Source organism: Trichomycterus rosablanca, chromosome 11 (genome assembly GCF_030014385.1).
Source record: "Trichomycterus rosablanca isolate fTriRos1 chromosome 11, fTriRos1.hap1, whole genome shotgun sequence".
NCBI lineage: Eukaryota > Metazoa > Chordata > Actinopteri > Siluriformes > Trichomycteridae > Trichomycterus > Trichomycterus rosablanca.
In genome coordinates, this window is record NC_085998.1 from 19923103 (window position 1) to 19949411 (window position 26309).

The 26309-nt window shown below is 40.4% G+C and overlaps 1 protein-coding gene across 1 annotated transcript in view; it reads left to right on the forward strand.

Moving 5' to 3' along the window:
- Nucleotides 1–26309, forward strand: part of nectin1b (nectin cell adhesion molecule 1b) — a 194473-nt gene that overhangs the window by 126039 nt on the left and 42125 nt on the right. Inside the window, exons 2-4 of the mRNA XM_063005271.1 lie at nt 10255–10626; nt 16215–16514; nt 18747–18864. Of these exons, the coding sequence (XP_062861341.1) occupies nt 10255–10626; nt 16215–16514; nt 18747–18864 (790 nt within the window). The remainder of the gene's footprint in view (nt 1–10254; nt 10627–16214; nt 16515–18746; nt 18865–26309) is intronic.

Here is a 26309-nt window from a genome sequence, read left to right on the forward strand (position 1 = left end):
CCATCAGTCTGGTCGTATTTGTTCTAGTTGAACTTTAGGCGCACAAGGTCTGGTACCAGTCACTAAACAAGATTTGAAAAATGGGGAGAATAAATGAAAAAGGTGGCTATGAAGTGCACTGAAATCAAGTGCGGCTCAACCTGTTTTTTTTACACCTGTCTCATCATCCAAGTGGTAGGTAGATCTGCTAGTGAGCAAACCAATTCATTATTGCTTACTTTAGAGTAGGGGTGTCCAAACCTTTCTTGCTGGGGGCCTGATGCACCGCTGCTTTCACATCATCATCACATGAGAATCCTCTTCCCCTTAAAGCTTCTTTGATCAGTCCAAAAAGGTAGAAATCTACCTAAATCTGGACTATAAGCTCTCTCTCATTCTCTCAGACACGACCAATTACTACCCACCAACTTTTTGAAGATCCCTTGTATATAACCTATTGTGCTCTTAATAGATTAGATTAGATTCAACTCAACTTTATTGTCATTACACATGTATAAGTACAAGGCAACGAAATGCAGTTTAGCATCTAACCAGAAGTGCAATAAGCAGCAAGTGCAGGATGTACAGTATCTACGATATACATTATTTACAGGATACGGGCAGTGGTATGCAGAAGATATCCAGGGGAATATATTACTGAATGTACTATAAATATGATATACAGATGGGAGTTCTATAGACATAATATACAGATTAAGGTGCAGATTAAGATTAAGGTGCTATGCAGATCAAGGTGACACAGATTAAGGTGCTATGAACATAATAGACAAATGTATACGGTATAACAACCTACTATTTTGTATATTAGTGTGCTATTAAGAGCTTGAGCTTGTGGTGTAATGGTGACAGCCACACCACCAGTTGTAGGGTTTGAATACTGGGCTCACTAATACAGAAGGTGCATGCAAGGGTTACATAAACAAGCCATTGGGGGGGCACACATCAGTGCACCCTTAGTGCTGGTCCCAAGCCCAGATAAACCAGATCGTCTAATGTAAAAATCGTGCCAAACAAAATATGCAGATGAATAATCAGCCTAATAAGAGCAGCCGAAATGAATCATTTATTTATAGTGTGTGATTAAGAGCAGACGATTCAACTACTACTATTACTTTGAGATCCGTCTTTATGAAACGTGATCGGCTTAAAAAATATATACTTTTATTTATTCTTGCTATTGCATTTTGCCATCTCTTTTAAATTTCCCTAGACTATCTGACTAGAAATGATTCAACCCCCCTAGACTACTTGACAGAAGTCCAGCTTCAGTTGAAAATGCATCTGTAATCTGTAAATGTCAGATGATGAAACTTGACATTTCTGCATCTTTCACTCCAGACTAGTTGGCAAGCTCGAGTGCCAATGGGAGCAGCCACAGAAGGGCAAAAACCTCCATTGGAGGATTTGTTTCATAAAAAGAATGCAAAATTTAATAAAAGGTATTTTTTTTTTTTCCTGTCCCTCTCTCACGGCTAATGTCATGTGTTCTTTGGCATCTGTTGAGTAGCTCTCGGCCTTGTGTTGCATGGGTAGACATGCTTAGTAAAGGTTTTTTTCATAACAATTGAGAGCACACACTCAGAAATACTTGTTGCCAGCTCATCGTTTTAAATACAAGCTGAGTTTCATCCCTTCTGGCCAGCGACTCAGGTTCATTTTCACTTCATAAATTCAGGTTCATTTACACTCCGAGTATTTCCATGAATTCAGCCTTTTCTGACTACCTTTGAAGTGACTACATTCCCATGTTCATCATTTACAGCCTGCTCGAGAGCGAAACTGGAGTTTCCCTCAGGGCCTGGTCCTCAACCAGTTTCCCTGCTTGCGTAAAAGTGGATAACAAAGAAAAAGTGTGTCGGGAGGTTGGTCTTATTTGCAGTTTTAACAGTGTTCTTGGGATGGTAGTGAGGAATATTGACAGGATGTTAGTCACTGTGAACTGAATGTTTCTTTAGGCTGAAGAAGGCTGAATCTCCTCTGTACCATTCAGGTCATTGCCTAGCACAAACTAGGGAATTTAGCCCTCATTTTCCAGCTGCTGAAATTTGGCAAGGCCTCTGAACTTCTCCCTAACCATTATTTAGACTTATGGTGTGCAGTGTAAATGTTTGAGCCAGGCAATTTCCCCTGTTTCCTGCAGTATATCACAGTAAATCAGTACACTGCCAACAGTGTTGCTTATACAGTGGTAACTTGTAACTCGTCGTCAATTGGTTCTGTGAGTGGTTGAGTTTCAAGGTATTTTTACCCATAGGGATGTATGGGAAATCTGTTAATGCGTTTCATGGACCAGTGGAACTGCATATACTTTAGGCTAATGTAAAGTAATGGGGTTGTTTTTGACACTTATACACTAAAAATAACACAAATCTAATATAAAACACTGAAATACAATTGAAAACAGTTAAAAATCAATATAAAAATACAATAAAACCTGGACTTTTACCTTTAATTCTTTATTGTTTCCTTATGCTTCTTAGTTGTGGAGATGCTTGATCTTGGAATACCTTATTCTGTTCAGGCGCATTCATAGCTTTTGCACTGGTTGTACCGTTATTTCCTATGGAGTGTGGCGATGCACAAGGCTTAATGTGATTTATTGTACTAAAACAACGAGCGAGGAATTTCATTAGTGTAGAGAACGTATGAGCAGTAATAATTAAGAGAAGTTTAGTGTTCCTACGTCGTTCTTTTAATACACTAAGTCACATTCAACTTTTCTTTTTAACAATAAGTGTTTTAGACTCTCTCTAAAAAGCTGATTCTTACAATTTTTTCAGAACCTTGAGCTGTAACACAAGTTTAAAAGTGAAACAGAAGAAAAATCCAGCTAAACACATATACATATGGACACTTTCAGAGTGAATTTGACGGTTATTTCACACAAATGTAGATTTGTCCCATATGCGCACTTTGATGACGTTTTACCGCACCGCTCAAGCCATGTGCTGAACAAAGCAGCTGTTCATTGTTAATTTGAAATTAAATATATATTTTAAAAAAGGCTGAACATGTGGAGTTGAAAGGTACAAAGATTTTGAGTTTAGGGGACGTCTAGTTACAAGGTACCACTGTATTTTAAACATACACTATGTGCCTTTTTGGATATCTTCAAACACCTGAACCATTCAATCATTTGGAGGGGTGTCCACATACTTGGGGAATGTAAACTATTTATTAGGTAGGATGTGATGTAAGGCCCAGCACGTAGACAACATCAGCATCTCATTAGCAATCAAATTATAGTGTGCACAGCCCTATAATTGCAATACTGATTACAATCCGGGGCATCACGTGTGGGTGTACATAGCAACGTAGGTCCCGGGAGCCTAGGTTTGATCCGTATTGGGTTTCACAGGATGTTTCAGGTCAGTATGGGTTTTGTGCAGGTACCATAGAAACAACAAATAGGGGTGTTCTAAAACTTGAAATGTTTTTTGTATGTGATTTGGGACACACCACTTGAGGAAGGATAATGTAATGTGCAATTTGCCACCATAGGGTGATTTGCCATCATATGCAAACGTTGAATCATTTTCACTGATCAACTTCATTGTATTTTGTAAATATAAACATATTAACAATTAGATGCCTGCAATTCATTAAACATCTGTGACAGATGTGTGTTTACCACTGTGTTCCATCACTCTTCATATTAATTAGACTCTTTAATGGTTTGGAAACTGACAACACTAATTGTTCCAGTTTTGCAAGTAAATTTTTTGTCCATTCTTTTCTTGATACGAGACTTCAGCTGCTCAACAGTCTGTGGTCGCCATCTTCTCTTCACGCTGCACCATACATTTTCAATAAGAGACAGATCTGGACTGCATGCAGGCCAGTCAAGCACAAGCATCGTGTGTGTTCGACGCCATGCTGTTGTTGTGCATACAGAATGAGGCCTGGCATCGTCTTACTGAAATAATCATGGACTTCCCGGGAAAAGAGTCGCATCGATGGCAGCCTGTGTCTCTCTAAAATCCCAATATACGCCTCTTTGTTTATGGTCCCTTCACACGTATGCAAGTCACATATGCCATAGGCACTGATTCACTGAGAGAGCATGACAGATGTTGGCTTGTGCACTGTTTACAAATGACAATGCACTTCATCTTTGGCAAAGAGAATTGAATTACATTTACATTTTCGGCATTTAGCAGACTCTTTCAGGGTTAAGGGCTTGAAACAGCGACCTTTTGATTACTCATCCTGTACCCTAACAGCTAGGCTACAACTGCCCAACTTGATGTCTGTTTTTCTTAAAAACAAGCTGAACTGTTGACCTATCTGTGGTCTCGTCTCTTCATCTCTTCATTCGCTTTATGGGTGAATCCAATTCAAGAAAACAGGGACGTCACACCAGTTTGATTTTCCAGGACAGTTCCCATGTGAACTAGACACCGGGGCGAGTTCCCAGAAATAAACAGAACGCTGACACACTCGATCAGCAAAAAACCAGAGCTGACTGAGCGATCTGCTCAGATCTCCACAGATATAGCAGATATAGCTTGTCATGTCTGTATAGCCACCCTGCTGGCTAATAGTGCCGCAGACACCCAAAACTAAAACAGTGGTGGTGGGCCACACGTGTGCATCATTAAAGAGGTAATTTATAGTCATTTCCAACAGTGGAGAGCGGAGGTACAGATCTCTACACATACAAAAGCTCAGACTTCTGATTTAAAGTCCATCCTCAAGAGCTGTCATTCTAATCTGAGTTGAAAAACTTTTATATTATTTTATATTATTATTAAAATAATTAATTATTATTATTAATTATTACTATTATTATTTATAAATATAATTAATATTTTATATTATTATTAAAATAATAATGATAATTATTATTGTTATTAATATTAATAATAATTATTATTTTATATTATTATTAAAATAATAGTTAGTATAATTATTGTTATTATTATTATTATTAATTATTATTATTAGTTTATATTATTATTAAAATAATTCACATTTATTGTTATTATTATTATTACTATTATTAATAATAATAATTATTATTATTTTATGTAATTATTAAAATGTTTAATAATTATTTATTATTATTACTGTTATTATTAATAATAATTTTTTATATTATTATTTCAATCATAAACGACAAGACATTGCATATTTTACATTAAAATCTTAAACAGGAAGCCGCTCAGGTGGCTCAGCGGTAAAACACGCTAGCACACCAGAGCCAACGTTTCGATCTCGTCGGTTCGAAACTCAGCTCTGCCATCCGACTGGGCTGGGAGGGTACAACGATTGACTTATTGTTCACACAGGGTGGGAGCCGGATAGGGACTTCATAACTGATGCAGTTGCGACCTCTGCTGGCTGATTGGAGTCGAGGCATGTGGATCAGTGTGTCTCTCCATACACAAAGTTGATCCTCATATGAACTCGCCTCGTGCACACGTGTTGGCGTGGGCGTGTGTTAGTCACTCTCCTCAGTCAGAGTGGAGATCAACATCAGTACAGAGGAAGCGTAATGCAATCGGGTAATTGGATACGACTAAATTGGGAGGAAACAGTAGCTGATTTGTGTCAGTAGGGAGACCTGGTAGAACTCTGTTTATCATCTTATACTTACATAACTACACTAACATGAGGAAAACCTTAAAATACCGCCTGCATCATTATTATTTATAATTAGTGTGTTTAGTGTTTAGTTAGCGCTCGTTATAACCTGTTCTGCCGGCTACCATTAAAAATCTACACTCATGACGCTGAACTGGTTCTGCTCACGGTGTTCAGGTTCTTATTCTTATTAATCTACATCACTGCTGTGTTCCTTACATAAGACATTTTCATAACGTTTTTCATTAAATAAAGTAAGTAGGAAAAAGTAAGTAAAATTTGCATCCCTAACTGTAATGCTAATCTGACCTTGGTGTCTTTTCCTACCTTCCAGCGTACGTGTAGGATTTATGCAGTATATTATGTTTGGTTCAAATCCTTTCACCTCAGACTGGAATCATGCAGAATTTATGAGCAAATGCTTGCACAATGTACAAATCACCAGGCAGTCGAGCTACAGCGGGGGTTTGAAAACAAGTATTTAACTTTGTAACAGCCCAGTTTTCCTTCATCTGGGTTTATTTATCTTGTTTTATAATGTGGTGCTGCTTGTAATAAAACTGGAGCTTGTGTTTTTATTGTAACTGCTCTTACTGCATTACTGTAATAGAATTCAAACTTGCTTGGTTAGAATGTGGCTCTTGTTGGAGCTTAGCGGTTAAGATACTGGACTACATTTACATTTTCAGCATTTAGCAGACGCTTTTATCCAAAGTGACTTACATTACAGTTACAGTATACAGTCTGAGCAATTGAGGGTTAAGGGCCTTGCTCAAGGGCCCAACAGCAGCAACCTGGCAGTGGTGGGGCTTGAACCAGCGACCCTCTGAGCACTGGTCCAGTACCTTAACCACTAGGCTAGAGCTGGCCCAAAAAGTTGGGTCATGGTGGCTCCAGTTCATCTGGTGAACACTAGACGCAAGGCAGGAATTCCCCTAAACAGGTCGCCTCAGGCATCTCTTGACTAGTGATCAAGAGGTTGCTGGTTCAAGCCCTATCACTGTCAGGTTGCCACTGTTGGGTCCTTGAGCAAGGTCCTTAACCCTCAGTTTCTTAGATAATATACTGTCGCAGTACTGTGACTGTGCGCTTTGGATAAAAGCATCTGCTAAATGCTGAAAATGTAAATGTAATAGCTGTACTTGAATTTCTAAACGCACCCCAGCTAATACACCAGCACTGAGATTCTGAACACCCGGGTTTGAATCTCGGCTCTGCTACCGGTCGGCTGGACGCCATCTAGCGGGCACAATTGGCAGTGCCTGCACCAAACAAAAATTGGTCACCAATTCTGCTGGGTGGGAAAAGGCCGGAATAAGTGGGTGGGGTCTTCAAACGTTGAGATCAAGGTGCCTGGAGCCTCATGTGCGAATCCACCAAAGCATGGGCGAAAAAGAAGGCGTTAAAGGACTGCGCATATGTCAGAAGGGGCGTGGAGCAGGCAAATATACCCACCGTGAACGCAATCGGGATCCCCAGCAACGGAAGACTAATTGGCTATGCTAAATCAGGAGAAAATGCATAAATAAATACAGAAAATAATACATGCTTTCTCCTTAAATTTTTACACACTGTCTCTAATGTCAGTCTTTATATGGTTTGTCAAATTTAAAGAAAAACTTTATTACTACATTGTTTCTTTAACATAATAGTAGGTCTGGGAAACTTGAGCATGCAGCAGTCATTAATCTGGTCAGGGTGGTGGCAGGTTCGTATTGCCTGGAATCAACACCCTGGACAGGACGCCAATCCACCGCATGGCCTCGGTCATATACCCTCTCTCACACAGCAATCATGTCTGAACGTATACGCCCGACAGGCCGATAAAGCCTCAGCAGATTCAAACCCCAACTCCCATTGGGCCAACATAATTTACTGCTGCTTCATCCGAGCACCCTAAAGTGAGTTTCACAATAGAGGAACAGAATGCGTTTATCCGCTTTATGTGCTTGTAAGATTGTTATCTGAGAACCATCCCCTTTGGGCCTATAACAGACTCCACTCTTCTGGAAAGGCTTAAGACAAGATTCTGCAGCGTCTGTTAAAATTTGAGCCTATTTTGTACCCAAAAAAAATCAGACAACAAGGCTCATATCTTTATGAATTGGAGAAGGACCTTATTATTACCAAATTACACCGATGAGGCATAACATTATGCATACTAGCAGCTCTTGTGGTCAGTATCTATTAAAAGTGGTCCAAGGAAGGAACAGTGGTAAACCGGCGACATGGTCATGGGCGGCCAAGGCTCATTGGTGTACAAGGATACAATATAATGATAGTTAATGTTATTTTTCTTTTAGCAATGTGTGTGGTTAAAGACCTGCAGACCTCAAACCTTTTGCTACACAAATGTATATGTGTAATAAAACCATTCTGCTCCTTACTGTCGTGAATTAAGTGGATCCTATGGGCAGCACGGTGGCTCGGTGGGTAGCACTGTCGCCTCACAGCAAGAAAGTCCTGGGATCGATTCCCAAGTGGAGCGGTCCGGGTTCTTTCTGTGTGGAATTTGCATGTTCTTGCTGTGCCTGTGTGGGTTTCCTGTAAGAGCTCCTATTTCCTCCCACAGTCCAAAGACATGCAAGTGAGGCGAATTGGAAATTCAAAATTGTCCATGACTGTGTTTGACATTAAAACTTGAACTGATAAATCTTGTGTAACCAGTAATTAGCTGTCCTGTAATGAATGTACAGTGTGTGAAACATGATGTTAAAATCCTCAAATCTAAAAGACAAATCTACTGTATGCTAATTAGCTAAATAATTATACAATTAACAAAAATGCAGTTAATTAAATTGCTCATTATTGTGATTTTGAACATGTTAAATGTGATTAGTGGAGCCCTGTGTGTTTTCTTCTGATGTTTGGGACGCGTCTGTACAAAATCCTCAGCATATGAAGTGCAGTCAAGTCAAGATAAATCTGAAACGTGCTTCTTAAGATAACCCAAATCTCTTAAAGACTCATGGAGACACATCTGTCCACACCACACACACACCACATGGACACACAGTGATCTGCGCTGTATGCACCTTGACGACAATAATTAAAGAGGCACAGACGTCTCCATAGCAGACTAGGAAAGAAAACAAAAGAAAACAAAAAAATAGTAAGCAAAGGTGTTTTGAGAGAAATATTGGTGGAGAGGGGATAAGAAGAAGACAAATGGAAGAGCTGAGGCAGACAGAATGACTGAGAGGTAAAGACGGAGGGGGGTTTGTGTTGACACATCGGGCGGCGGCAGGGGTGAAAGCCACTGATCAGACAAAAGATCTGAAGTGTTCTTCAGGAGGAGAGACAGACACAATGCCTCTGTCTGAATGCAAGGCAGTGTTACATTTTGGGGTTATCGTTAGAACAACATAGCTGGTTAGGTTATCTGTAGATCATGGTGCCATTTTCCTATTGGTTTCAAATGCTTCCGGATCCCCTGAAGCAGCACTTAGCAAGGTCAGGCCCCGGCCATTGACTAGCTGTATGCTTTGCTAATCTAACATCTTGCCTGTTTAAAAAGATTGGTTCACGTCTGATGTAGATAAGTAAGATGTGCTGTCTGATACTGTCAAAGTTTCTTTTAAAGAAAATCTGGTCACCTAAAGAATATGAATAAAGCTAAGGATTGAACATGGTCCCTTGGACCCATGTTGCTGTGCTGCACTTACTCTTTCCCCTGTGTTGCTATGCTGCCCACCTGTTATAATTTACTTAACAATATAATGGCAGTAATTAAAATATGTCTAATTAATTTTTTTTCTCTTGAGGCTTTGTGTACTTTTCTACAATTTTGCAAACAGCTGTTTTTTTGAAGATCCGAGTCATTTTATTTATTTATTTGTTTTATTTATTTATTAATTTATTTTTGTTTTTTTATTTTTATTTTATTTATTTATTTTTTTGTTTTTTTATTTATTTTTGTGTTTTTTATTTTATTTATTTATTTTATTTTTGTTTTATTTATTTATTTTTGTGTTTTTGTATTTTTTATTTCATGTATTTTTTTTTTAATTTATTTATTTATTTTTATTTAGTGTTTATTTATTTTTGTTTTATTTATTTATTTAGTGTTTTTGTATTTTATTTATTTTAGTTTTTTATGTATTTTTTTGTTTTTGTTTTTGTATTTTGTATTTTTTATTTTATTTATTTATGTTTTTTATTTTATTTATTTATTTATTTATTTATTTTATTTTATTTTTTTGTGGCCACTTATTAACACACCAGCTAGGCCTACATTAATATGTGCTCCGGGCTGCCACAGCTATTTGCCAGTGAATAATAATTAAAGTTGGTGAACCTTGAACAGTTGGGGGTTGTGCATGCTCATTTCCTATGGGAAGTACTTTTTACAGAGGCACTAGGTGGGCTGCCTCCAAGCCTTTCTCATTAAGCAGACACTAAGTGTGCAGTCTCAGTTGTCTTCTTGTAAATACCTACTGAAATAATTAATAGAGTGTGTACTTGCCACCCGACTGTTTCTGGCTCTTTTACACACTACAGTAAGGGAGAAAGTGTTGAAAGTAAAACTTCACTGTCATATTTGCATCCAAAGTCTATTTTCGGTGGTGACATATGGGACTGGATGCATGCATGCTGAAATTTCTCTTCTAAAATCTACATATATATTTTGCATAATGACATTTTATTTCTTTCTCTTCTTCTCTGCAGTGGGACACAGTCAGTCTGTAGTGATGGAAGCTGTTAAATCGGGCTTCGTGGGTACTACTGTGGAGCTGCGCTGCCTCTTCAATAACAGCAAACCCCCAGTGAAGATTTCACAAGTCACCTGGCAGAAATTTCACAACAACACCAAGCAGAACGTGGCCATTGCCAACCCGGTCCTCGGCGTCTCTGTGCTTCCCGCCTTCAAGGACCGTGTGAGCTTTAAGCAATCGGCGGTGCGCCTGCAGACCCCCTCGCTGGAGGATACTACAATCATCATTAGCAATTTACGCCTCTCTGATGAGGCTGCTTACATCTGCGAGTACACCACGTTTCCTGCGGGAAACAGAGAGAACATGGTCAACCTCACCGTATATGGTAATGCATCATATTTACCTACAATTCATACATTTTTATACAATTAAGGAATAATGTCTTTTTTAGCAAGAGCTCAGGTAGTATACTAACAGTCCCCGTCACAGTATGTGTGAATGGCTGCTGTGACGTCATAAATCCATTGACCCAGCACAGATTTCTCGACAGATAAGAACAGTAGCCACCCATCCCCACAATGATGACTAACCCAAGCCAATAAACCCTTAAGCGTTTCTTGTAAGTATTGATGAAGTAAACTCAACCGAGGTCATTGGGGATGCCATTGTGATTATGGAGGTAGTGTTGGTGCCACCTTTGGGTTCACCAATGTTCTCCCACATCCCAAAAAAACGGTGCTGGAGCCTATCCCAGCTTTTAAACGGGCGCTAGGCACAGACACACATACACATACACACACATACACCCACCCATTCACCTATAGGGTAATTCAGGAAACCGGAGCTCACGGAGGAAACCCACACAGACACGGGGAGAACATGCAAACTCAGCACAGAAAGGACCCGGACCTTCTTGCTGTGAGGCGACAGTGCTACCCACCGAGCTACCATGCTGCCCATTGATGGATTAGCAACTCTTAAAGTATCCCTAGGTGTAAACACACGTGTTTCAGTACCTATAATGGACTGGTGCTCTGTTCATGGTGTATGCCTGCTTTCTGTGTACCCAATTGTTTGTATGGCTTAGATCGATCATGAATATAGCGGATAAAGCTGGTAGGAAACGAATGAATGATGAGAACTTGTAAACAGGTTAGGGGCAGAAAATCTGGCTGGTACCTGTATTTTAGGCTAAAATTATACATACTAATTAGTGTAGTAGTGTGGTATAGTACTAATTAGTACGTTTTCTTCTCAGACTTTTAAATAAAACTGGAATGGAGCAGAGGAGGTCAGAATTATGAGCAGTTTGCAACCAGAAAGATTCACAAATGATCCTTTTTACCAGCAAAGCAACTTACAAGCGACTGGTGCTTTCAATAAACCAACAAGATATATAAAACATAATAGAATAAAAAATGAAGCAAAGCAGGTTTTATCAGCACTCGCTGAACTACTCAATACATAAACATCTGAACCACCAGCCAGCCACTGTTCCTATTCTAACCAAAGCAGTAAAATATTACTGACTGACTCCTGTAGACTTACTTTCTTAATATCAGTTCATATAAGAGCACTCAACCTAAACATACATTTAAAAGACATTTAAGACACATAGGGTGTGTTCGAAAACCTAGTGAGCTCTCTACATAGACGCGTGCTCCAGAGAAGTAGGCTGTTCGAATTATTAGATGCCTTAAAATGCTGCCTACTAAGGCATCTTAAATCTAAATGGTATTTTGACAGAATAACGAGAGAGCATCCGATGCCGCCTTAAGGCAATCCCAGCATTCAGTGCGGCACAACGTTTCTCACAAAAAATAAAAAATATGGCGGACGGTGCGGGGCAAGGGGTAAATAAATTATCATTGATTTTTAATTTGTAGAAATGTGCACAAGTGTCATTTATTTGCAAATTAAGGCTTGTCAGCGAATTTAACCGTTTTCGGTACATGAAGGGAGATGTTAGTTGACATGCTAGCTCGTTGTGCCACCTCATCCCATTGGTTTGAATGGCATTAGGCTAACTGTGTTAGCTTAGTAAGCGAAAACTGATGGAATCGCTGTCTAAGTAGCGCATTCGAATAACCTGACTTATAAGTCAATGACCTATTGGAATCCTCTCTGCTATGTAGGCAGCAAGACAGCAAGGCAGCTCACTAGGTTTTAGAACACACCCATAGAGTACATTGTTTTGGCAAGTATGTGGATGTCTGACCATAATCTTCCAAAATCTAAGGCATTGTTATGTAGCTGCTCCCTCATTGTTCTCTTGCTGCTATGACACTCCACTTTTTTTTTTATAAGGGTTTTGATTGTTTGTGGGAATTCCATCAAAATACTGTTTATGAAGTCCTGCACTGATGCAATGTGTGTTTATTGTGGTTAAAGTTGGACTCAAACAAAAAAAAAAACCTCCAAGAAACCATCAAACTCGTCAAACTTTGCAGCTTTGTGCATAAGGCACAGTTATGTAGAGACAGACCCGGACAGGGCGCCAATCCATCGCAAGGTTCATAGCACAACCAAGATTCAAACCCAGATCTTAGCAGTGGTGGTCTAGAGAGATAGACCTCTGACTTATGTGAGGTTCACAAAATATACTCCGATCAGCCATAACATTAAAACCACCTTCTTGTTTCTACACACATTGTCTATTTTAGCAGCTCCACTTACCATATAGAAGCACTTTGTAGTTCTACAATTACTGACTGTAGGCCATCTGTTTCTCTGCATGCTTTGTTAGTCCCCTTTCATGCTGTTCTTCAGGTCTCTCTTATGACCACCACAGAGTAGGTATTATTTGGGTGGTGGATTATTCTCAGCACTGCAGTGACACTGACATAGTGGTGTGTTAGTGTGTGTTGTGCTGGTATGAGTGGATAAGACACAGCAGCGCTGCTGGAGTTTTTAACCACCTCACTGTCACTGCTGGACTGAGAATAGTCCACCAAGCAAAATTATATCCAGCCAACAGCACCCCGTGGGCAGCGTCCTGTGACCTATGATGAAGGTCTAGAAGATGACCAACTCAAACAGCAGCAATAGATGAGCGATCGTCTCTGACTTTACATCTACAAGGTGGACCAACTAGGTAGGAGTGTCTAATAGAGTGGACAGTGAGTGGACATATTTTAAAACTCCAGCAGTGCTGCTGTGTCTTATCCACTCATACCAGCACAACACACACTAACACACCACCACCATGTCAGTGTCACTGCAGTGCTTAGAATGATTCACCACCCAAATAATACCTGCTCTGTAGTGGTCCTGTGGGGGTCCTGACCATTGAAGAACAGGGTGAAAGCAGGCTAGAAAGATATGTATAGAAACAGATGGACTACAGTCAGTAATTGTAGAACTACAAAGTGCTTCTATATGGTAAGTGGAGCTGATAAAATGGACAGTGAATGTAGAAACAAAGAGGTGGTTTTAATGTTATGGCTGATCAGTGTATATACATATATACTGTATATTTCTGCAGTTTTCAAATTTTGTGTACACATAAACACACTGACTGACAATTTAAATTGCAAAGCACACAGGGGGTTTCCCTGTTGAACCTTCCTCCTCCACCTCCTGTTTTACAAGCTTTAGGAGGTGTCTGTGAAAAACCTGCATCATATCAGAGATAAAATTTAAAACAAAGTGTTGTTTTGTTTCCAGAGAACTGTTGCTCAGCAGCCACTCGTGCTTCTAATTTGAGGCTGGAGTTTGTGGATGTGCCAACAATCTGCTTAGATTTAGCAAGCTTTCATCATTCAAAGAGTCCTTTTTATTTTACATCAACTGGTGGCATGAATCCCTCCATAATCATTGATGTCACTATCATACACTTGCAGAGGAACACCTCTTTAAAGCAGTGCTAGTTCATTCCTAATTAGCAGCACAAGAAGCATTTAGATGGCACTCAGCTGGCACAGAAGCATTAAGCTGAGGCTAGACACACACAATAGGCCATGTAAGAGGAATGCAAGGATGGATGAGGAATAACCTCCTTACGGTTGCACCATCTACTGTTGGGTTGAGGCACCAGCACAAGCGGTGAAGAAATAAAAGTGAGAATGGGGATAACGATAGGATAGGATGGAATGGGATAAAGGTAAGATTGCATGGTATAGGATAGTATAGTATGAGATGGGATAAGGATGGGGTGGGATAAGGATAGGATAGGATGGGATAAGGATAGGATGGAATAGAATGGAATAAGGATGGGATGGGATGGGATAGGACGGAATAGAATAGAATAAGGATGGGATGGAATGGGATAAAGGTAAGATTGCATGGTATAGGATAGTATAGTATGAGATGGGATAAGGATGGGGTGGGATAAGGATAGGATGGGATAAGGATAGGACGGAATAGAATAGAATAAGTATGGGATGGAATTGGATAGGATAGGACGGAATAGAATAGAATAAGGGTGGGATGGAATTGATAGGATGGGGTTAGGATAGGATGGGATGGAATAAGGATATAATAGGATGGGACTGGTATAGTTTAGGATGGGATGGGCTAGGGATAGTATAGTTTGGGATGGGATAAGGATAGTATAGCATGGGATGAGGATAGTATAGAATGCAAAAGGGATAGTATGGGATGGAATAAGCATAGGATAGTATGGGATGGAATAAGGATAGGATAGTATAGGATGGAATAAGGATAGGATAGTATGGGATGGAATAAGGATAGGATAGTATGGGATGGAATAAGGATAGGATAGTATAGGATGGAATAAGGATAGGATGGGAAAGGATAGTATAGGATGGGATAGGGATAGTATGGGATGGAATAAGGATAGGATGGGAAAGGATAGTATAGGATGGGATAGGGATAGTATGGGATGGAATAAGGATAGGATAGTATAGGATGGGATTGGGATAGTATAGGATGGGAAAGGATAGGACGGTATAGGGATCGTATAGGTAGGGATAGGATGGGATAAGATAAGGATAAGGATAGGATATGATGGGATAGGATGGGTTAAGGATAGGATAGAATGGGATAAGGATAGGATGGGATTTTATTGGATGGGATTGTATAGAATGGGATAGGGATAGGATGGGATAGGGATAGTATAGAATGGGGTAAGGATAGGATAGTATGGTATGGAATAAAGACAGGATGAAATAGGGATATGATGGGATCAGAATATGTCAAGATAGTATAGGATGGGATAAGGATAGAATGGGATAGGGATCGTATAGGTAGGGATACGATTGGAGGGAATGGATAGGATGGGATAAGGATGGGATAAGGATAGTATAGGATGGGATAAGTATGGGACAGGATAGGTTGGGATTAGGATAGGATTTTATTTTTTTATAAATTTGTCATTATATGAAACATATTATAAAATTACACTCGCAGACCTGGGTGCATATAAACATAAGACCAGTACAATATAAAACCAATTTTAACAACAATATTTAACAATTACTTAAATTACAAGCATACATACTGCATCACATACTGCACATGTCTATCAGAGGGGATACACACAGAGAAGTTATCTCACCATTAGAGTGTTCCAAAATTGTCCTTCATACGTGTTAAAGCTCTCTCTCAGATTCTCTGTAAGAATCTGCAGGCGTCACATATGTTGGAACAGACGTGTTCTAGCCTGTAGCGAAGGTTGCCAAGAGGCACAGAGGAATTAAATATCCACACTGGGATTATAAACACTGGTGAAAAATTGTGTAATTTGAACAAGGGAAATGAGGAGTTGCTTTACTTGTGTTCTCTAGTTACTTATTTTCTTATGGAAGTCCAATTTGACAAATTCAAAGTGATAGGAAATGCAGGAATAGTCAGAGTAAAAAATTATAATAAAGTTAAGTAAATACTGTTATTGTAATAGTGATAAATGTGCCTCATTTTTGCTTTTAGTGATTGAATATGTGGCTGTACAGGCTGTTAGTTTGATTTAATTATGATTTATGATTCATTTTCACATCTGCTTTGTTTCCCCAGCACGCCCCATAACCCACATGACCCTGACAACACCCACCATCATTGCGCAGGGTCAGAAGCACAAGATGAAGGTGGCTACATGCCTTTCGGCAAATGGCAAGCCACCCAGTGATATCAAGTGGGAGACCAAGCTGAAGGGCGAAGCCGTGATCCAGGAGACACACAACCCCAACGGCACTATCACCTTGCGCAGCGACTACATGCTCATTCCGAGCCGTGAGAGCGATCGCCAGAAGCTCACCTGTATCATCACCTACCGCACCGAGCGAATTACCGACAGCGTCATCCTTAACGTTCAGTGTACGTAGCCTTATTTTTCAATACAAATATAAATGAAGCACTTGTTTGATGTTGTTTACAGACATGTTTGTGATGTTTATTAGGATTTTAATGTCGTGTTTTACACTTTGGTTACATTCATGACAGGAACGATAGTTACTCATTACACAAGGTTCATCAGTACACAAGTTTATATAGAACACAGTCTTGGACAATTTTGTACCTCCAATTCACCTCACTTGCACATCTTTGGACTGTGGGAGGAAACCGGAGCACCCAGAGAAAACCCACGCAGACACGGGGAGAACATGCAAACTCCACACAGAAAGGACCCAGACCGTCCCACCTGGGGATCGAACCCAGGACCTTCTTGCTGTGCCGCCCTTATTTACAGACATAATGACATTACGTTATGTACATAATGTATAACCTGGATGGCCTTTACACTGTCACACGACTTTATGCTATCATGTTGATTCTTGGGAGATGATTCTTCTAAATGAAATAATCAATTTTTTGTCCCCAAAATTTAAAATGCTTTGAGATCATATGAGGGATCTTCAAAAACTATTTCAAAAACAATTACATCACTTTTCTACATAGTCACCTTTCGATGCATTTTTCCCTGCATCGTACCAACTTTTTAATGCCCTCAGCCACTGATGCACTGCTGCTTTTACATCATCATCACATGAAAATCTTCTTCCCCTTAAAGCTTCTTTGAGCAGTCCAAAAGTTGGAAATCAGATGGCGCTAAATCCAGACTATATGCTCTCTCTCAGTCTCTCAGACAAGACCAATTACTACTCCCCCCGCCCTCACCATTTTCAACCAAAATATAAAAGTGCGGAAACTTTTTGAAGATCCCACGTACGAATAACGAATCATTCCTCTTTTGGAAATGTCGTGTCCATCATTTGTGTTAAACAGTTGGGATACTTTTCCATTTAGGATCTTGAATACTAGACTGACATTTCAAGAAGACTTTTCAGTACGGCTGTATGTAATTTAGGACAAAGGCTACAAGACATCAAGACAGATTTTTTGTGTTAACATTTTTGATATGTCAAATATAATGAAATGATGGGTGATAAAAGCTTTACTGTCCCTTGACAGATTTTATAAGTTTTAGGAATTGTACTGCAGCCTTGAAACTACATTTCTAGTGGTGGAAAGTGCTGTTTAACTGGGTTGAACTTTGAAGGGGACACTATATGGTCTGACTGAAAACCTAGTGAGCTCTCTACGTGCATTTTACGTCATCCTACACACTCCAAAGAAGAAGTTTGTTTGAATTCTTAGATACCTTATTATGCTGACTACTGAAGTGCCTTATTTCTGACTGAATAACGAGGGAGCATCCGATGCTTCCTTAGTGGTGAAGGCAATCCCAGCATTCCGTGCGGCACAAGTTTTCTCACAAAAAATTACAAATGCGGCGGACGAATGCGGAGCAATGAACTGAGTTCTTTACAGTGTAAATAAATTCTAATTTATTTTTAATTCGTATAAAGGTCTAATTTATTAAAAAAGAGTAATTTAGTTGGCGGCACGGTGGCTCGGTGGGTAGCACTGTCGCCTCACAGCAAGAAGGTCCTGGGTTCGATCCCCAGGCGGGGAAGTCCGGGTCCTTTCTGTGTGGAGTTTGCATGTTCTCCTCGTGTCTGTGTGGGTTTCCTCCGGGAGCTCCGGCTTCCTTCCACAGTCCAAAAACATGCAGTCAGGTTAATTGGAGAAACTGAATTGCCCTATAGGTATGTATGTGTGTCTGCCCTGAGATGGACTGGCGCCCCGTCCAGTGTGTTACTGTGTACCTTGCGCCTATTGAAAGGCTGGGATAGGCTCCAGCAAACCACAGACCCCCACCTCCCAACCCTGATTGGATAAGCGGTTGCAAAGAAAGTGAGTGCAAATTGGGGCTTGACAGTGCCAGTTTTACCATTACAGTACATGGAAGAAAATGTTAGCTGGCATGCTAGTGGGTTGTGCCACCTCAGCCCATTGGTTTGAATGATCTGTGGCTAACTGTGTTTGCTTAGTAAGCAAAAAACTGTGGTGACCTAATTGCTGTAATCGTTGTCTAAGTAGTGCGTCTAAATAACCTGCCTTTTAAGTTCAATGTCTTATTAGAATCCTCTCTACTTAGGCAGCTGCATAGGTAGGCAGCAAGGCAGCTCACTAGGTTTTCGAACAGACCCATAGTTTAATCGCCTGCATATTACGTTTATACTAAGTCCTCCTTTTTTCTCACAGATGAGCCTGAAGTCAAAATCGAAGGTTTTGATGGGAACTGGTACCTAAACAGACAAAACGTGAAACTCACCTGCAATGCAGATGCCAATCCGCCTGTCACCGGCTACCAGTGGAAAATGTAAGTCCAGGTTATAGTACTTTAATTCCCAGTCTGTTTTGTCTGACAAAATGAATTGTGAAACTGCAGACCTAGGCAGAAAAAAAAATAGAAAGAAAAAGCAATAAGGATGGTGGATGATGTTTGAGGAACCAGAGAGATCAAAAGAAAAGGATTGTTGAATCAGCATTACAGATCTGTTTGTAGATCAGTACAGATCAGTATAAACACAACCCCTATTTCTCTTTAGATGCTATCATCATCTATTTGAATCTCAAATGAGATTTGTAAAATACACCCTGGTATTGCTGATGTAACAGAGCTGGGTACACAATGCAAATGTTAACACGGGGAAATGCATTCTGGGATCAGGGCTCACTTTGAATCATAGCACTTAGTTAGCAATTAGAATAGGCCGTGGCTTGCAGTCAATTGTCCTGTACCTAATTCTTCTTGTATGTAAAGTATGGTGCACACAGGGCAGCAGCTAGCCTGTAGATAAGTGACAAGGTGCTATTAAAACAGGCAAATTGTGAGATAAATGCAGCAATTTGGTCCGTAATTGCTGTGAGAGACCGACAAAAGTATAAGTATGGCTGAACTCGAGTTGGTTTCAATTCACCGTCGCTAGCCACTCAGGTGCTACAGAGTGATACCGAGAGCTTTATTACATCAAAGGAGCAAAAAAACAATAATCCTATCTCTGGAACGGATGGGAGGACCAGGATGCAAAAAAAAAAAAAATCTTTTATGGCTGTTTCAATATATTGAAGGAGGGCTTATGATGAAAGTGGGAGAGACAGCTGGAAAGAGGGAGTGCACAAGTGTAGATGAAAGTATTCACTATGAGATTGAGGGTAGGAAGAGAACGTGTGAGGTGAACAGAAAAGGGGAGTCGGTGATGAAAGAGAAATAATTAAATCCGAATAATAGAGATAAAGGAGTAGGGTAGAGAGAATGAATGGGAAACTACTTTTCTCCTACTTCAATTCAAGAATGGTAGATTAATAGGGGCAACCGTAAGCTTCTTGGACTTCTAGAAGCCTTTTGTAGTTCTACAATTACTAACTGTAGTCCATCTGTTTCTTTGCATGCTTTGTTAGCCCCCTTTCATGCTGTTCTTCAATGGTCAGGACTCTCCCAGGACCACTACAGAGCAGGTATTATTTGGGTGGTGGATCATTCTCAGCACTGCAGTGACACTGACATGGTGGTGGTGTGTTAGTGTGTGTTATGCTGGTATGAGTGGATCAGACACAGCAATGCTAATGGAGTTTTTAAACACCTCACTGTCACTGCTGGACTGAGAATAGTCCACCAAGCAAAAATATCCAGCCGAAGATGCCCAACTCAAACAGCAGCAATAGATGAGCGATCGTCTCTGACTTTACATCTACAAGGTGGACCAACTAGGTAGGAGTGTCTAATAGAGTGGAGAGTAAGTGGACATGGTATTTAATAACTCCAGCAGCGCTGCTGTGTCTGATCCACTCATACCAGCACAACACACACTAACACACCACCACCTTGTCAGTGTCACCGCAGTGCTGAGAATCATTCACCACCCAAATAATACCTGCTCTGTAGTGGTTCTGGGAGGGTCCTGACCATTGAAGAACAGCATGAAAGGCATGCAGAGAAACAGATGGACTACAGTCAGTAATTGTAGAACTACAAAGTGCTTCTATATGGTAAGTGGAGCTGATAAAATGGACAGTGAGTGTAGAAACAAGGAGGTGGTTTTAATGTTATGGCTGATCAGTGTATGTTACAGTAAACTGGACAAACTTGCTATGAACTCTGAGAACGCCCAACCACAAGTGCAGGTGCCCCGACCAGACGGCACTGGTCACAACTGTCCAGATGTAAGACAGCCCTTTCAACCTCTCTCTCCCTCAGGCAAAGCCAGTTGTGCTTGTTTGGCCGCCCAGCAAGTTCGACGCCACCTGGGATTTGAACTTAAAAGCTCAAGATAATTTCCAGCATATTTTGTAATCATTTGCATGAACAAAGGTGAAAGGTGATCCAACAGATGTCCAGTAGAGCCAACAGCCTTCTGGTCTTGATATCACGTCAGTTAGAATCGCAACAAACACAGATGTGGAGGGACACAAACAATGAAAGCAGCTTTATGGACATCACTGATTATTTAACTAAAGGTAGTTTTCTGACACTACTAGCCACTGTACCCCTCATTTAATAAACAGAACCTTGAACACATAAAGCTTTTATAGGCTTGTTTGGAGTGGTTTTTAGAATCAATGTGTTTTCTGAATAAGTATATGCCAGACTTTACATAACTCTGTCGTCCGAAGACCTTGCAGAGAAGTGTTGAATGGTAATAGAAATTAAGAGGATGGGAAACGTTAAGGGAGACAATGCTGAACTATAGAGACAGAGATGAAAAAAGGAAGAGCGAGATGAAATTGGAAGGGGGAGGGAGGTACTGTAGGAGGGGATGGGCTATGAGGAGGAATAGCAGGAGATTTTGATTGGGAGAGACGGTACTGTGGAGCTGATTGATTGGATGGGACAGTCTCTGCAGCGCTGCACAGCACACACCAAATGTGTTGTGAAAGTTCCCTGGAGCTGCTTTATAGAGGTCAGCACTCGCCTGCTTCTCCTGCACTGTCGTCCTATAAATACTCGGCAGAACACGCATGTGCACACCACGTCATACATGTCTGTGTTTGTAAACATGAATGATCAGAGCCGGGTTCGGGGAGAGTAAGCTAGGTGCGCAAAAACAGACAAGATTACCAGTGTAAACATGCACTCGTGCATATTTAACACATGCACGTGCACGTGACATCGAGTGGCTTACATGACTTGCAGGGCTCTTGTGCAATAATGAGAAATGTAAAGCAATGCAGAGGAAGAGGAAGAACTTGCTCACCTAACATTCTAATATTTGCTTTAATAATACATAAAGCATCCATAATTAATCCAGTATTTGTCCTCGATACACTACATACCCCTTATACTAATCCAAAAAGCTTATGGTCAGGTGTTTTTCTCTTGTCATGTACAGTGATCAGGCACAACATTATGCAACTGCGATGCACTGTGTATTCTGACACCTTTCTATAAGAACCAGCATTAACTTCTTTAGCAATTTGAGCTACAGTAGCTCGTCTGTTGGATCAGACCTCACGTGCATTAATGAGCCTTGGCCGCCCATGACCCTGTCGCCGGTTTACCACTGTTTCTTTCTTGGACCACTTTTGATAGATACTGACCACTGCAGACCAGGAACACCCCACAAGAGCTGCAGTTTTGGAGATGCTCTGACCGAGTCTGACCGATGCTTTGGCCCTTGTCAAACTTGCTCAAAACCTTACACTTGCCCATTTTTCCTGCTTCTAACACATCTACCAACTTTAAGGATAAAATGCTTAAAGTTGCTGGTTAATATATCCCACCCACTTACAGGTGCCGTGATGAAGAGATAATCAGTGTTATTCACTTCACCTGTCAGTGGTCATAATTTTATGCATGGTCTGTGTATTTTGCACATTACTGTTCCAGCTCTGAATAGTGTTTAATGTTGCACTAGCCTCCTAAAGAATTTCCTATTCATCAACCAGTGTTTCTAGTGCATAGGCTCAAATTGATTCGATTAGGAAAAAGCGCTCTATAATCCAAAGATTGCACGCCTGTGAGCCAAATTTCTTAAGTGCACTGCATCACTACAAAGCTCTTTACTGCGAGAATGGAAATAGAACCCATTTTCAAATATTTAATCAAGGTAGAATAAAAAGCCACCAACAAAATGGAACAGTTGCAAATGAATAAACAGCCAAATTGGTAGAAATGAAGTAACAAATGAAAAACATGAACATATCCGCAACCCACTACGGAGAAAATGGTTAGAACAGGAGATGGTGCAGGACTGAGAACTGGATGTCACTATAGAACAGGTTGCGACAGACCAGCCCTATCAGAACTTGCCAGTTAGGAAGTGCCTGAACAGAACCCTTACCCTAAAACTGGGAAACATTAAGTGGTTTTACAAGCAGGTCTGGTCTGGAAAAAATAAAAATAAATAAAAAAAACCTCACGCCACCACTGGGGCAATCCGCTCTTCCATTGTGGCTCCACTGTGAGGCTCAAAACACCACAAGCCCGGGGAGAGTTCCCAGAAATCTACAGTGCCATGGCACACCAGCGGAAGACTCGTCAGCGTGATAGAGAGTAACCATAATATATATATATATATATATATATATATATATATACAGTGTATCACAAAAGTGAGTACACCCCTCACATTTCTGCAAATATTTTATTATATCTTTTCATGGGACAACACTATAGAAATAAAACTTGGATATAACTTAGAGTAGTCAGTGTACAACTTGTATAGCAGTGTAGATTTACTGTCTTCTGAAAATAACTCAACACACAGCCATTAATGTCTAAATGGCTGGCAACATAAGTGAGTACACCCCACAGTGAACATGTCCAAATTGTGCCCAAAGTGTCAATATTTTGTGTGACCACCATTATTATCCAGCACTGCCTTAACCCTCCTGGGCATGGAATTCACCAGAGCTGTACAGGTTGCTACTGGAATCCTCTTCCACTCCTCCATGATGACATCACAGAGCAGTTTTCGAAGGGAGGGGATCATGCTCTGTTTCAGAATGTCACAGTACATGTTGGAATTCATGTTTCCCTCAATGAACTGCAGCTCCCCAGTGCCAGCAACACTCATGCAGCCCAAGACCATGATGCTACCACCACCATGCTTGACTGTAGGCAAGATACAGTTGTCTTGGTACTTCTCACCAGGGCGCCGCCACACATGCTGGACACCATCTGAGCCAAACAAGTTTATCTTGGTCTCGTCAGACCACAGGGCATTCCAGTATTTCATGTTCTTGGACTGCTTGTCTTCAGCAAACTGTTTGCTGGCTTTCTTGTGCGTCAGCTTCCTTCTGGGATGACGACCATGCAGACCGAGTTGATGCAGTGTGCGGCGTATGGTCTGAGCACTGACAGGCTGACCTGTCCTGGAAAACCGCTGTATGACCTTGGCCACCATGCTGTAGCTCAGTTTTAGGGTGTTAGCAATCTTCTTATAGCCCAGGCCATCTTTGTGGAGAGCAACAATTCTATTTCTCACATCCTCAGAGAGTTCTTTGCCATGAGGTGCCATGTTGAATATCCAGTGGCCAGTATGAGAGAATTGTACCCAAAACACCAAATTTAACAGCCCTGCTCCTCATTTACACCTGGGACCTTGACACATGACACCAGGGAGGGACAGCGACACATTTGGGCACAATTTGGACATGTTCACTGTGGGGTGTACTCACTTATGTTGCCAGCTATTTAGACATTAATGGCTGTGTGTTGAGTTATTTTCAGAAGACAGTAAATCTACACTGCTATACAAGCTGTACACTGATTACTCTAAGTTATATCCAAGTTTCATGCCTATAGTGTTGTCCCATGAAAAGATATAATGAAATATTTGCAGAAATGTGAGGGGTGTACTCACTTTTGTGATACACTGTATATATATATATATATATATATATATATATATATATATATATATATATATATATATATATATGTCATCACTGCAGTGATGAGAATGATTCACTACCCAAATAATACCTACTTTGTAATAGTTCTGGGAGATTCTTGACCATTGAAGAACAGCATGAAAGGGGGCTAACAAAGCATGCAGAGAAACAGATGGACTACAGTCAGTAATTGTAGAACTACAAAGTGCTCCTATATGGTAAGTGGAGCTGATAAAATGGACAGTGAGTGTAGAAACAAGGAAGTGGTTTTAATGTTATGGCTGATCGGTGTGTATATACAGTATATATATATATAATTATAAAAAATATAGATAGAACATATGCAGAAGAAATGTAGGACTGAGGCAAAGCAATTGTACGTTAACAAGTAAGTTCTAGTCATACACAATGTCAGCAAGAACCCTTTTGTAGGTGGCAGAGACAAGCAATCATATATCTGATTCTGAATGAGGAAAAATAGGATCTGTGACTCTGTGACTTTGCCATGGTTATTGGTGTCAAGTAAGTAAGTAAGTAAGTAAGTAAATTTTATTTATAAAGCACTCTTAAAACAACTTACGTTGACCAAAGTGCTGTACATCGAAGTAAGCTGGTTTGAAAAAATATAGGGCCAATAAGTGTGTACCTGCAACCATTTCAAATTCAGTTTAGGTAACATGGATTAAAATCTACCAAACAAGGTATTATTATGGTGTCCCTAATCAAGTTAAACATAGTAATGGTAGATCTGCAGCCTTCTTGCCACATTTGTTAATTTAATGTGGCCTGTCTGCCAACCAATTTGGAATACTCCTTGTTTACGATCGGACCACCTGGTAGAGCTGTAAAATCGTTACAAAAACGTGTTGATAATTAAAAGCAGCTTTAGACAGATTAGACAGTAAAGAAAATGGAAATAAAATGGCTTATTAAACAGAAGTAAAAGGATTTTATTTCTGTCATTTAAATAAAGTGTCTAGAAAATAAGAGCTCTGAGTTTCCAACAGATGGAAATGGAAGTGTTTACAAGAAATGAAGCATAGGGTTGTTCATGCATTTCACTGTCCTCGGCCTTTGAATCTCGCCAGTGACATTATGTGAAGTGAATGGGTATAGGATCATCAAGATGAGGCAGTTTCATAATACACTAAGCCCAAAAGTATGTGGACACCCATTCTAATTATTCAGCAAATTGTCAAGCAAATTCATTGGTAACAGGTGTCCAAAACAAGTTATATAAAATCAGTTATAGGCTTCCAACTTTGTGGCGATCGTTTGGGAACAGTCTTGTCTTGTGCCTGTATAAAGCAAGGTGGCGGAACTCTTAGTGGCCTGCACGAAGCCATGAGCCTAAACATACTGAAAACTTTTAGGACAAATTGGATCATCGATTGTGAGCCAGTTCTTCTTAATCTCACAAATGCTTTTTTGGCTGAATGGGCCCAAAGTCCCACAGAAATGCTTCAAAGTGCCAACAATGGGCACGTTAGCATCGGAACTGGACTACGGAGCAATGGAAGAAGGTGGCCTGGTCTGATAATTCACGCTTTCTTTTACATCACGTGGATGGCCGAGTGCGTGTGCGTTGCTTACCTGGGGAACACATGGTACCAGGATGCACTATGAGAAGAAGGCAAGCCAGCGGAGGCAGTGTGATGCTTTGGGCAATGTTCTTCTGGGAAACCTTGGGTTCTGCCATCCATGTGGATGTTACTTTGACACGTACCACCTACCTAAGCATTGTTGCAGACCATGTTCACCCTTTTATGGAAACTGTATTCCCTGATGGCTGTGGCCTCTTTCAGCCGGATAATGCACCCTTCCACAAAGCAAAAATGAATCAGGAATGGTTTGAGGAGCACAACAATGAGTTTGAGGTGTTGACTTGGCCTCCATATTCCCCAGATCTCAATCCAATTCAGCATCTGT